The sequence below is a fragment of the Dendrobium catenatum genome, unplaced genomic scaffold (genome assembly GCF_001605985.2).
Source record: "Dendrobium catenatum unplaced genomic scaffold, ASM160598v2 fragScaff_scaffold_1024, whole genome shotgun sequence".
NCBI lineage: Eukaryota > Viridiplantae > Streptophyta > Magnoliopsida > Asparagales > Orchidaceae > Dendrobium > Dendrobium catenatum.
The window spans coordinates 1,479,327-1,493,544 of NW_021319486.1; the positions used below are offsets into that span (position 1 = coordinate 1,479,327).

The 14,218-nt window shown below is 35.8% G+C and overlaps 1 protein-coding gene across 3 annotated transcripts in view; it reads left to right on the forward strand.

Annotated features, from left to right (window-relative positions):
- The window catches only part of LOC110116757 (5'-methylthioadenosine/S-adenosylhomocysteine nucleosidase 2), a 54,222-nt gene that overhangs the window by 32,386 nt on the left and 7,618 nt on the right, over nt 1–14,218 (forward strand). The window contains exons 5-7 of one of the 3 annotated variants that reach the window (XR_002305463.2): nt 4,010–4,084; nt 5,269–5,343; nt 6,585–6,669. Coding sequence is in view for 2 of the 3 variants with exons in the window: in XM_020850455.2 (XP_020706114.1) it covers nt 4,010–4,084; nt 5,269–5,343; nt 6,577–6,669 (243 nt within the window). In the remaining variant the exon portion in view is untranslated. Of the gene's footprint in view, nt 1–4,009; nt 4,085–5,268; nt 5,344–6,576; nt 6,670–14,218 lie in introns of all 3 variants that reach the window. The other 2 variants (XM_020850455.2, XM_020850456.2) reach the window with 2 other exon arrangements.

Consider the following 14,218-nt stretch of genomic DNA (forward strand, 5'->3'; position numbering starts at 1 on the left):
TCTTTTCTTAAATAAGATATTAACAATTACAAAATCATAAGTTAAAAAAATCTAATATGGTCTTATCACCTTCATTAGTCGCTCCAAAGTTATAGCCATCATAAATGATTTTAAAATCATCTACCTATCTACCAAAATGTCCATTTAAATCTTCACCAATAAAAACTCTTTCTTCGAGAGGTATTATTTGTATTAATTCTTTTAGATCATTCCAAAATTTGAATTTTGAATATATATCCAATCCTACTTGAGAAGCATGAGCGCTTATAATATTGATAATCTTAACAACAACAACAACAAATATTTAAAACAATAATTATATCTCCAATTCTATTAATTTTAACAAGATTATCCTTCAAACTCTTATCTATAATTACACATATATCATTTTCTAGTACGACTCCTACCAGAATATCATAGATTAAATCCTAAACTATCAATCTTCTTAGCCTTCTTTCCAACTCATTTAGTTTCTTGAATGCAAAGAATATTAATATTCCTATGGATCATAATATATATTAATTTTATTAATATGTAAGAGAACCTATATTTCAAATTCCTATCCTAATTTTAGGATAATGGACTAGCTTGTTTGCTCATATTCGTCCATAATGTAAGAACCATTGCGTATTTAACACTGTACCCGGGCACTGATGCAGTGTCTCTTGCTAACTTGTCATTATATTCATGCCATACAACGTGTCGCTTCTAGGGAACATCCTAGCATTAACAAAATGTATTAAAGGATTCATGTTATGATTATTCGACAAGTTTTATGCTGGTTGTCGGCTACCTAACGCAACCCTCCACTTTTCTCATCCAGGACTTGGGACCTGACAATGACAGTGTTTTATGAAACATTTGAGAGCATATATTAAATTCTATGATGATGAAGGCTCACGCCATAAAAATATAAACTTATATATATTTCAAATTTGACAAAATCTCAATCATGCACATAAACCATACGCCAAACAATTTAGATGAAGTGCAAAAATTGAAATCACCAATTTGACAAGGAGGCCTCACAACGATACTAGAAAAAGCATCCTTCAGAAGTTATTTTCAAGACTTGCAAAGCGCTTAAAGAATCCCATACAACAATAAATATAAGTTGGAGGCCTAAAATATAGCCTCCTATGTATAGCAAACAAGGTTTAAAAATAATTTCTTAGAAACTTCCAAGATCTTTCCTAAAATTGGAAGTTCTATGTTAGACCGGTCTAGTTGGTCCACACGGGACCGACTCACGTGAAATAGAGGCGAAATGCCTCTGCAGCTCTGTACGCACCGCACGAACCGCCCAGTTCAAAGTAGTGGATTAGGAAGGTTTAAGGAAAAAATTAGGAGGGAAATTTGAATGTAGGGATTGTTTAGAGATTTCTTTTTTGGATTGTATGCATTAAATAGCTTGTTTTCCTAGGGTTATGATATCTCGAATTTGGCTAAAATTGGATATCTCTTAGGTTTAGGTTTTTGGGCTCTAGCGGCGTCTAGAGATATCCTCCTCACGAATAGATGATTAATTGTATCTTGGTATTTTTCATTTCTATTTCTTCAAATAATACAAATTACCTATTGTTTTTCTAGTTTTTGTGTGGATTTTTGTGGAGAATTCTCGCTGTTTTCAAAATATTGCTAGGAAATTCTTGAGATCTTCATGTGTTTCCTATCAAATTGTTATCAAAGCAATTTCTTGGGCTAAAATAAAAGTCTTACTCACTGATTTCTGCTGCGTTTTCATCTCTAATCTTGTTGTTTTTGCTATTTGGGAGGCCAGATTCATGTCAAACTTGTAGATCTTTGTTATTGGAGCCTAAATCCAGGTTCTCATGTCTAGAAGAAAGGTGGAAGTATTGGAAGGGGAGATTGAACAAATGAAATATAAAATTTCAGATCTCCAAACTCAAGTTTCAGATATAAAAAAATGATATTTCAGCTATCTATGATATGTTCAATTCAAAAATTTCCATTCTGAAGGTGATGAAAGTGTTCAAGGGCGGGCCATACTAAAATATCGTTGTCAGAGGTGAGGGAAGGCGCCGATAGCCAAGGAAGTGGAGAAAATCCTAAGCCGATCAAATGAAGGGAAGATCAAGAGGAGGGTGTCTTTTCCCACCTTTCGGACATGGTGGGTTTTGGGAGGGGAGTATTGTTTGACCGTTCTATTGGACCGGTCCACACGGGGCCAGCTCGTGTGAAATAAAGGCGGAACGCCTCCGCTTCCTTGTACGCACCGCGCGAACCGCCCAATTCAAAGGAGTGGATAAGGAATGCTTTAGGAAAATTTTAGGAGGGAAATTTGAATGTAGGTACTGCTTAGAGATTTCCTTTTGGATTGCATGCATTAAATAGTTTGTTTTCCTGGGTTATGGCATCTTGAATTTGACTGAAATTTATGATCTCTTATGTTTAGGTTTTTGGGCTCTAGCGGCATCTAGAGATTTGGAAGAGATAGATCCTCCTCTCGAATAGAGGATCAATTGTATCTTGATATTTTCCGTTTCTATTTCATCAAATAATACAAATTGTCTACTATTTTCCTAGTTTTCGTGGAGAATTCTCACTGTTTTCCAAAGATTGCTAAGAAATTATTGAGACCTTCAAGTGTTCCTATCATTCTAATTCAACATACTTGGCCTCTAGCAAGAACAAGAAGTTTCCAATTCCAAAATAAGGAAGAAATGTTCCCGCTAGAACTGAATATAAGGAAGCCAACAATTGATTTTGCCACAGTAGGTATGCTGAGTGAGGAAGGAAACCTCCCAACCAACTAATGCTACAATAAAAGTTTGCAAAAGGCAACTAGCAAGTACTTGAAACTCTAAAGCGCAAGTCCAACTACAATGCCCAAATCGGAATGTGCTATAGGAGGCAACAGAGATTAGTAAGACATAACAAAGCCGTCATCAATAGCAAATCAATTGCAAGAGGAAAACAAAAGCAACACTTCTACACATTTTGCATGAGAGAAAACTCACCTAACCCGCTTAACACAGTTCACAACAACAATGCAAACTGGGAAGGGATAAATCTGGTGGCAACAGTAGTCATTGGGAAAATGGTGAAGCAACAATAATCAAGCATTTTACATCTTAAAATAAAAAATCTGAGTACCAAAAAAAGAACTGAAAGTACTGTTCTAGGGACTTAGATTAGAGCTGAATCAAAAGAACTTATAACAGAAAAAAAAAAAAAAAAAAAGAGAGAGAACTGAAAGTACTGTTCTAGGGACTTAGATTAGAGCTGAATCAAAAGAACTTATAACAGTAAACTAAACCTAACGAGGAACACATCTGCTCAATTGGTTCATCTTCATACGCATGATTTATATTGAAATGAACTACAAAATAGAAACTAAGACGTGGAGACAATTAAAATAATATTAACACAGTTTGTATTTTCAATGAATAAAGATTTGTATACTTGCATCATCTTGACCCGCTTGAGGTTTTTTTTTGGTCCTACTACTTACCCCTTCTCTCTACCTCTCTGGTTCCCCTCCTATACTATATTCATCTATTTCTGCTGCAGCGGCCACTTCTGTATCTGGTGATGGAACTCATGGGATGGGGTGTGTATGGTGAAAATACAGGCCAGGTTATGCTTGGAAAGTTGGATCAGAGTTTTGAATTTTGAATGTGCAAGGGTTTGCTGTTGTTTACAGTTTTTTTGGATGGATACTTGATCATGAGGTTTCTTTGGATAGATGCTTGGTCATAGGGTTGCTTTGTTTTATTTATGGAGTCGCACCGTACAGAGAAGGATCATGCTACTGGTGGTGATAGATGAATTTACCAGCACCTGTCCCCTTATTTTCCAAAAATAAATTACTTTGTTTGTATAATTTCAACATGCCAGAGTCTTGCATTTTATTTATTTCCTTAACTTTTTTTTGAATCGTAATGAATGAAGATGGTCATTGTATAATCTGTGCTCAGTGCCTGTTGTATATGTTGATCACATTGTATAAAGTTGCTTTTTACATTATTAATTGTGATTATTTCAGGCAAAAGGAGCATCCATTGGTGATGTTTATATGGCATCTGATGTTGCATTCCACGACAGAAGAATACCAATTCCTGTAAGCTTTTGCAGTTGTTTGTTCTAAACACTTATTTTCTTGACACTTCTATTTCCTTCTGCATTCTTAAATGTTTGCATAGAATGGCTTTTCATCAATCTTGGTATTTTTGGTAGATCTATCATTAAATGATAATATCTGGAATTGTTGTAGTTGTATACTTTTCTTCTGTCGTGCGTCGTCTTCGGGTGTCAACTGCCGATTCTGATTGGTCTCTTCTGATTTGACTTTGAGCTGATCCCACTTAGATAAATTTGACGCTCTGATCGCAACGTCGCAGTCTGTTCGACGACGGTGATGTGGAAGCTAGTGCATTTCAACTTTAGCATTCGATGTGACTGGCAGTGCCATAGGGCTTTTGATCACTTTGAAGTGGGTGTAGATGAGGGACGGTCAGTGAGATAGGGAGATGTAGGGGAAGGTTAAGTTTAGGGTTAAGGATCAATGATCGTATTTTGAAGCCTGTGGCGGTGGATTTCCTGGGGTAGGTAGAGTTAAGGTTTTGGGTTTGCCAAGGAATAATGGAAGAAGAGAAAGTAATTAATGATAAGTGGGGGAGTATATCGACTTCAAGCATGGAAACACTTTTTTATTGTTGCATTTTATCACTGTAGCTAGGATATGGTGTACAAGTTGTTGGAGATTTGTGGAAAACGCAGCAATCTCCTATGAAAATTGCTCAATGTTTTCTTTTAGATAAGCGTTGCTATCCATAAAAAAGTATATAAAAATGTTAAAATCAAGGGTAGTTAAGTGTTGGGATTTCAAATTGAAGGGTTTGGGTTTTTTCTTAAGAGTTGCCATAAACCCTACATATTGTGATTCACATGATTAAAAAAAAAGGTTGAATTACTGTTTTCCATTGTGTTTCTACCTTCTATAATATGAAGTATATAATTATATATTGGCTATGGCCCTGGAGTGATTATTTGGGAGTAGGTTAATACGCAATACATAGGAAATTTCAATTGCTTAGCAACGATGGATTAAGAGAACTACTGCTATTCTTGATTGCTACCATCTTTTGATGCTTTTTGGGAAAGTACGAGGCAACATCGTCTATGTTTCATTTCTTTTTACCGAGATTGTTCTATTTATGTTATATGTGTGGTATTTAGAAATCAACAAGTGTATCTATTTCCATTTTCAAGAGTTTTATGGTTGAATAAATTGAATCCATACAGGTCTTTGATCAGTATGGTATTGGAGCTCGACGTTCTTTCTGCACACCTAATCTGTTGAAAGAAGTCGACTTGAAGGTAATTGAGAAGTACTTTTTCATACCGTTATGTTACTCTTTATTAATGAGATTCTCTTCATTATTTTTCTCAATACTTATTATAGGTCAAACTTGTGATTGTAAAATAATTACTGGCCGATTTATTGCCACAAAATTATTTTATTTGTTCAATAACATGATAATTTACTTTCCTTTTTTTTTTCAAAGAATTTATTAAAGCAAATATGATTAAGAAAACTTATTTAGTTTTCTAGCCAAATGCTATGCACATAAATTAGGCACAAATTGTTAGACGTGACGTACAAAATATTACTTGCCTTGGCTCAAATCGAAATCTGGAATGTTCACTTGTTTTCAAATGTTATATATATCTAGAGTATAAGATTGGTCCTTCTTCAAATTCATAGGTAGCATGGTTCAACCTGTAAATTTAAATTTTTTGAAGTTATTTATAACCCTTTTCTATGAGGAGGAATTAGGGGCAATACCACTACGCACTTACTCTGTGAATAGAAATGAGTAATCTATTGAAAGATTCGAAAGTTCATGAACAAGCTTATAATCTGCTTGTACCCGGTTGGTGAATGGCTGTAAATTTAAAATTTTTGAGGTTATTTGAAACACTTTTTCTAATGAGAGGAATTTAAACAATATTACTCAGCACTTTGTGATTAGAAATGAGTTACCTATTCAAAGATTCAATTCATGTAAAACTTGTAATCTGCTTATATGCGTGACAGGTGAATGCCATTTTAACTAGGGATAAGTTTAATGATGAATGGCATTATTATATTAATTTGAAAGTTCTAGCTAACTGACAAGTGTACGCCTTAGAAGGTTCTATAAAAGCAATTTATTATTGTTCAAGTTACTTTTTTATAAGTTAGGATAGAGAGGCATGACAAGACTTACTACTCACGAGTAATAAAAACTTGTTAAATGGGCATGCGAAGTGAGAGGACCAATGCAAAGAAAAGTCTACTATCTTAAAATACTAGTATAATTGCATGAACACAATTTGACATGATAAATTAAAATAAATGAATAAGAGCTTGATGAAAATAAGAAATTAATGTGTATTATAATTTTATTATATGAAAAAATTTGTTTATACATTTTCAAAAGAAAAATTGAAATTGGTTTAGTGGGCATCTACAATCTCCCACACATTCCATGTTTCCATGCCATGCCTTTCTATTTAGATGGTGCTAGTGTTTATGCACGTCCTAAAATTATTCATTTTATGTGTTAGTTGGGCAGGTTATCTACGGGTGATTCTTTGGATATGTCTCCATATGATGAGGGGGCAATTTTGGCAAATGACGCTGTTATCAAAGATATGGAAGTGAGTATTATTATTTTTTATTCTCATTATACATCATTAGTTGTAGTTTTTCATTAAATTTTTAATAATTAATGTATACGAAGGCTTATATTTTTGCATGCTTGCATGAACTTGAGTAGGTTTTTGGGCCTTAAGTGCATATGTAATATTGTGTTGCTATTGTTGACCTCTGAACAATACCCAAAGGAAAAGAAAATGAAATCATACCGTAGTTCTGCAGGATCCCCGAAATCCTGCTCTGTACCTCGTATCCGTCGAAAGACGTCCGTAAATCCTGCTGTGCTCGCGTCTCATCCCGGGATTTCTGCTTGAAACCTGCGACTCGCCTCGAACGAGCGCCCAAGTCGGCTTCAAATACCGACCCAAAGCCCCTTCATTCGGCTGCTCTCCCCGACTTCTTCCATTTGCACTCCAGCTTCCACGATATCTCTCCCTCACACTCCAAGCCGCCGACCTCACCTCAGCCAGATCCTGCCGAAGCCTCCCATCGCTGCTTCCCTCCGATCGACCCTTACCCGATCTCCTCTGCCTGTGCCGACTCCAACCCGATAGAGAGAGAGAAAAAACCTTACCCGACTCCTCCCTATGCCGACACCTTCACCATCTTCCCATCCCGTCCAACTCCAGCAAGCCGAAGCCTTGCCCGATCCCTGGATTTGCCCGATCCAACCTCCTCTCCAATCCACGGCCAAGCTCCGAGCTCCCCTTGTGTTGTTCAACCTTGCTCACCTCGACGACATTCCCTGTCTGTTGGATCGGAAGCCAGAACAGGAGATCGCTGGCTTGAAGGTAACTTCCTCCCTTTGCACGCTACTTCGGCCAAGTCCAGTAAGTCCTCTCAACAGAGGAAAAAGGGGATAAGGGTTATTTAATTAATATTAATGTTAATTAATTATAATTATTTTAGTTAATTATATTTATTATAATTAATTATATTAATATACGTATCTGATTGACGACTAGCCTTAATCGAAAGTTCTCTCTCGTGATCGGGAGGGGTAATTAACTATAGGGGCTTGCGCCTATAGGAAACTAGAACTCAGATCATAAAGTCCTCACAAAATGAGGGCGAAATCTCTGGGTAGTGTCTTATCTACAAACCCATCTGCCTTCCAAAATTTACCTCGGAACTTAGTTCGTTAAAACTCCCTCGCCGAAAAAGAAAAGCGCGACGGGGAGATCGGGGCCGAATTTTCGGAGCCCACAGCTATGTGGCTCTAATTCCATTCCTTTATCTGCATTTGGAAATAAAATTCATCAATCATGCGAGTTTTACTAACGAGATGTTTGGTTTGCTTAAAAAGGATTGCAGAGTAAAGGGAATATAGTGTAAAATAATTGCAGTGTACTTGAAAAATTTTAGAGTTATTTGGAGTGTAAAAAAAATGCAAGAAATTATTTTTTGGAGCAGAATGAATTCACTATAAAGTAGCGGAAAATGTAGTTTGCGGTAGTAGTGACAGCCAGTGACTCTCAACTGGCAGTGGTTGGCATTGGCCAATGGTTGTTGGCATGTGGCCTTGCGACGAGTGGCCACAAGCGATGTTGCAATCATAGCACGCACGATGTATTTAGAATTCACTTAAATCAGGTGAATTCTTAATACATTAATGGGTTATTTGATTGACTGCATTTCAAGTGTAAAATAAATGCAATGGTTTTGAAAATTTTGTCATTTGGATAACAATGTTTTAATGCAATGTATTTTGGGTGTGTATTTGGAAATCACTCTCTAATTCTTTTTTAGTATATTTATAATTTGCTTGTTTTGAGTGAACTCCAAATACACACCTCAGGTAATAATGATGCTGGTCGGTAGCACGCTGTCACTGCCACTGTCACCATGCTCGGCATAAGCTATTACAACTATTGTCTGTTGCTATTGCTTGCTGCCGCTCATGCCCTCCGCTCATTTCTATCTTCTGTCGTTGGCGGTGCCTATCATTGGTCACTTTTGATCAACTATTGCTCTAAATGTACTATTTTTTACTTTCATTTTCCATCAACCAAAAAAAGAAAAAAAATCTTGAATTTGTAGTGGACTCAACAAATTTACACAAGTATTTTCAATACACTATTTTTACTTGGCACTCATTCCGTTTAATTTATATATTTCTTTTGTTTGGATCAAACAACCCCTAAAATGAACTGAATGGTGAATTATGAATACATCAACTAGTTAAAAAAAATGAATACATCAACTAGTTATTTTGCTTTTTTATTCAACCACACAAAAAATTTCAAAACCCCTATTTTTCTTATAGTTTGCATTCATTTTCCAGCAAACCAAACATCCCTTGGATGAATTCAAAGTAAGCTAATTGGCGAGTTCATTTTTTCCTTTAGGTAGTCCATCGCAGACAACAACATAGTTCACTAATAATTTGTTAAATTTATCTACTTTACTCATACATTCGAACATATTTTTTTTCTATATTCTATAATATTTTTTCGTACACTAGTATATTTCAAGAATATAACGATTGCAATTAATGGAGTTCCATAATGCATATCTTAAATTAATTTTTTTGAAGTGCTTCAGGTCCACTTATAAATGCTGATTAGGAAGCTTCTTAGGATTTGGATTTATGGAGGAACTAAAGAAAAAAATGTTTGGTTCTATTTGATTCAAAAATTTTTGGATAAAATTGGAGTTTGCTTCTATCTACCAAATTGAGTGAATTTGAACAATACACTTCCAAATTGAGGTAATTCAGAGAGAATATAAGCTACAAAACTGAACCACTTAAGCTTCCCGTATCTGTATTTTTATTTCTCTTATATTTCCCTTTATAATCTTCTTCATTTTAGCCCTCTATAAGAATTAACTCCACATGATAACTCCATCTTCTCTCTCTTTTAATGTCATATGATCCATATATTTCCCATCAATATGATGACAATGTTTTACCGTTCACAAAAGAAGTGATCCTAGGAAGCTATGTGGCATGATAACAAGAAAGAATTGGCCTTGACTGCCTTAGTCTTTGTCCCGACCCATAATTATTGGAAGCGCCTTAAACCTTAAAGCAAACTGAAGCTCAATGAATGCTCAAGTTAGGTTTTTTATTAAAGAAGTGATCCTAGGAAGCTATGCGGCATGATAACAAGAAAGAATTGGCCTTGACTGCCTTAGTTTTTGTCACGACCGATAATTATTGGAAGCCGCCTTAAACCTTGAAGCAAACTGAAGCTCAATGAATGCTCAAGTTAGGGTTCTTATTATCCTGGTGGTGGCCTTTCTCTTCCACATAGATTTTGATCCTCCTTTGTTTCTCCGTGATTGCATATTTGCACCTCTTCGCCTTATTTCTTTGCTCATGTACCTCTCGGTATTCGCTTCTCGGAGAGTTGCAGAGATGAGGATGCTTAGGTGGATGAGTGGCTTGACCCTTAGAGATAGGATATGAAATAACCATATACGTGAAAAGGTTGGGGTAGCTCCAGTGGAAGATAAGATTAGAGAGAGTCACCTTAGATGGTTTGGTCACATTAAACGGAGGCATTTCGATGACCCGGTTAGGAAAGTTGAGGTACTAGATTTGACTTATGTTAAGAAAGGTAGAGATAGACCTAAAAAGACTTGGTTAGAAAATATTATAAATTATCTTTCTTTATTAGATTTAAATGAAAATTTGAATTTTAACCGAATACAATGGCGAAAAAGGAGTCATGTAGCCGACCCCACGTAGTGGGACAATGGCTTGTTGTTGTTGTTGTTGTTGTTGTGCTAAAATCACTAAAGTCAATTGTATTTTCACATTCTTCATTTAAAAATTTAGCAAAATATCTCATCTACCTTTGTTGAATATCATCTTATAAGAAAAGTACTTTTTGATCTTTATCCTTAATACACTTCATTTGAACTAAATCTTTACTACTATCTCTTTGTTTGGGTAACTTGTATATATATCTTGCTTCCTCCTTAGTATCTAATATATTATATAAATCATTAAAAGCTAAGCTCTTTGCATCATAAATAGCTTTCTTTAATTCCTTACGTGCCTCTTTATAACTTTCCTAATTATCAGAATTTTTACATCTAAACCAACTTTTATAACAAATCTTCTTATTTTTTATCTTTTCTTGCACATTAGGATTCCACCACCAAGTATTTTTACTATTAGGAGTTTTTCCCTTCAAAACTTCATGCATATTTTTTGCAATATATTCTTAATATAATTAGTCACTTTGTCCCATATAATATTAGCATTCTCATGTACAGATAAAATCTTAAGATCTAAAATCTTACTCTCAAAAATATTTTTGTTAATATTCTTTAAATGCCCCCATCTAATCCTAGAAAACCGTTTTACTTTATTTTTTATTTTCTGCTCATTTATCTTAAAATTCAAAACTAATAATCGATATTGGGTACATAAATTTTCACTCGGAATAACTTTACAATTTTTTGCAATCTAAATGATCTAATTTTTCTATAAGAAAATAATCAACCTGTATTTTATTATATCCATTTTTATAAGTTATAAGATGCTCAACTTTTTTCTTAAATAAGGTATTAGTTATTAAGAAATCATAAGCTAAAGAAAAATCTAATATGATTTTACCACCATTATTTGTCATTCCAAACTCATGGCCCCCATAAATACTTTTAAAATCATCTACCTCTCTACCAACATGTTTATTTAAATCTCCTCCAATAAAAACTCTCAAGAGGTATCTTTTGTATTGATTCTTCTAAATCATTCCAAAATTTTAATTTTGAACTCATATTCAAACCTACTTGAGGAGCATAAGTATTTATAATATTAACAATCTTAGCATCAACGATAATCTTTAAAGCTATAATTCTATCTCCAATTATGTTAATTTTTATAACATTATCCTTCAAACTCTTATCTATAATCACACATATACCATTTCTTGTACGACTCCTACCCGAATACCATAGTTTATATCCTAAACTATCAATTTTCTTAACCTTCTCTCCAACCCATTTAGTTTCCTGAATTCATAGAATATTTATCTTCCTATGAATCATAATATCTATTAATTCCATTAATTTTTCTATAAGGGAGTATATATTTCAAGTTCCTATCCTAATTTTAGTTTCATGGAGTTGTTTCTTTGCCCACATCTATCCTTGATGTGGGAACTCTTGCCTATTTAACACTACACCTGGGCGCCAATGTAGCGACCCTTGCATACTTCTCGCTGATTCAGGCCATACAGCGCGTCGCTTCCAGGGGACGCCTTAACATTAACACAATTTTTTAAAGGATTCATGTCATGATTATTCGACAAGTTTTACACTGGCAGCCGACTACCTAAAAGATTTTGTCTGTTCTAGTTGTTCTAAGATAATTTTTTAAAGCTTTTTGAGGCTATATTGATTCATCTGGTTTGATAGGTACCAAATTTGGTTCGTCTAAAGAGTTTAAACCTTTCTTCTTCTCTAAAATGATAAAATATCCTAACTAAGCCATTCTTGTGAGCTCTAGTTGGAAAGGTAACCTATGGTAAACCTAATATGGATGGCATTAGAAAATTTTTCATTAGCTTGGATTATGTGTAGATCCTGTTACATTGGTCTCCTTGACATTGATTCCATGCTCATTATATTTTAGGTAGACGAAGACTTTACATGAGTATTTTCTTGTACGTTCTATTTCGTCCTTGGGTCCCCATGGGATTGTTTCAAAGGACACCTAAATTCAACCCCATTGTCCATATCCCTATTAAATTAATTAATAATGAAGCTATCCATTTTTTGTAATTTGGTAAGCTGTTGCTTATGCATGCAGCGATGATAATTTGTCTAGGTTGTCTATTGTCGAAGTCCTTGTTGAAAAGGATTTCACTGCTTAATTTGTGAAGAAAATTTGGATTAAGGATGCTGCTTTCGAGCTAGTAGTAGTAGTTGAGCAAGTTACGTGATACTTTATGAATTATGAATTATAGTAATTACATAGTCCTTTTGGGGTTTGCAACTGAACTATGGATACCTAATCTCAATTTGGAGAAGGCAGATCCTCCATCCCTGACTAGGGGTGTAAATGAGTCTAGTCGAGTCGAGTTTTGACACTATCGAGCTCGGCTCGTCAGTCAGAAAGCGAGCTCGAACTCGAGCTCGTTCCACCGTTAACGAGTTCGAGCCGGCTCGTGAGCCTCGGCAGTCCAGACAACCTTCGAGCGAGTCGTCTTCCTTCCAGCGAGTCGTCTTCCTCGTCCGCGTCATCCGCGACCACGTCAAGCTTGCCATTGGAGAAGAAGATTTAGGCGTTGAGCATTAAAAATAAAATATATTTTTTTTTATGGGGATAAGAGATGAGCTGAGATAATTAATGATTTTTGAAAAAAAGCAAAAGAAGCAGCAGCTTTTCACCTTCCCAAAAAAATAAGAGCAGCTGCATGTCAAGCTTTTTCATTGGTTAGATTAATAAAATTAACATTATATATATTTTTTATGTCAAGAAATACCGAAATGGTATTATTTTTTTCATTTTTTTTAGGAATTGCCGGTTTGACCATTTTAATTTTTGGAAATCCCGCCCCTGGAAATCCTGCCTTCCTGGAAATCCCGCCCGCTGGAAATCACGCCTTTGGTCAATCGAGCTTGGCTCGCAAGCTTCGAGCCGAGCTCGAACTCGAGCTCGTTTAACAAACGAGCTTGAGTTTAAGCTCGAGCTCGAGCTCGCGGCTTGATAAGCTCGGCTCACGAGCTCATTATCGAGTCGAGTTCGAGCCGGCTCACGAGCCGGCTCGGCTCACTTACACCCCTATCCCTGACTATGAATGGGGTGGTCCTGCCCCCTGCCCTTAAAAACAATGCCATTATTGATGAGCGATGGGTTATGCCTCCCAATGAGTCTGTGTTGTTATGTTGCAAATCTATTTTTCATAACTTGTGTTTTGATGATTGATAAACAACATTTCTCTTAGACTACTTGTTGCTTCTAACTTTTCAAGAATCGAAGACCGGACGATCAACAAGAAGCCAAGTTCAAGATTGCGTAGGTTTAGGGTTGAGTCAGTCTGTAATTTTATTTTTCACCTTTTGAGTCTACTTGTAATGGTCAAAAAAACTGATGCTAAGTAACCCTTCACACACACCCACTTGAGAGGCTAAGAATTTCTGTTTTTGCCCACATCGGCCCGGCCGATATTTATATCGTCCGGGACGATCAGCTTAAAACAGAAAGTCTAAGTAAGGATTCTTAATTAAGGCAGCCGACATTAACATATCGGCCAGGACGATACGTGTATCGGCCAGGACGATACGTGTATCGGCCAGGATGATAAGTTTAAAATAGAAAGAAGTAGCTGCCATAGACAATTAAGGTATACTTTATTTTTAAATTATCAGCCATGACGATCCCCATATCGGCCTGGACGAAATTACCAAATTATGTCTTAATTGATCAGGAAATCAAGGGAGTAATTAAGGATGATTGATACGATCATATCGTCCAGGACGATCGTGAGATCGGCCTGGACGAGCAAGCCAAATTTCAATCGGCTAGGACTGTTCCCAGGGCTGTGCTCAGGACGATTTACCTCTGATTTGAACTAATCAGCCAGGACGATC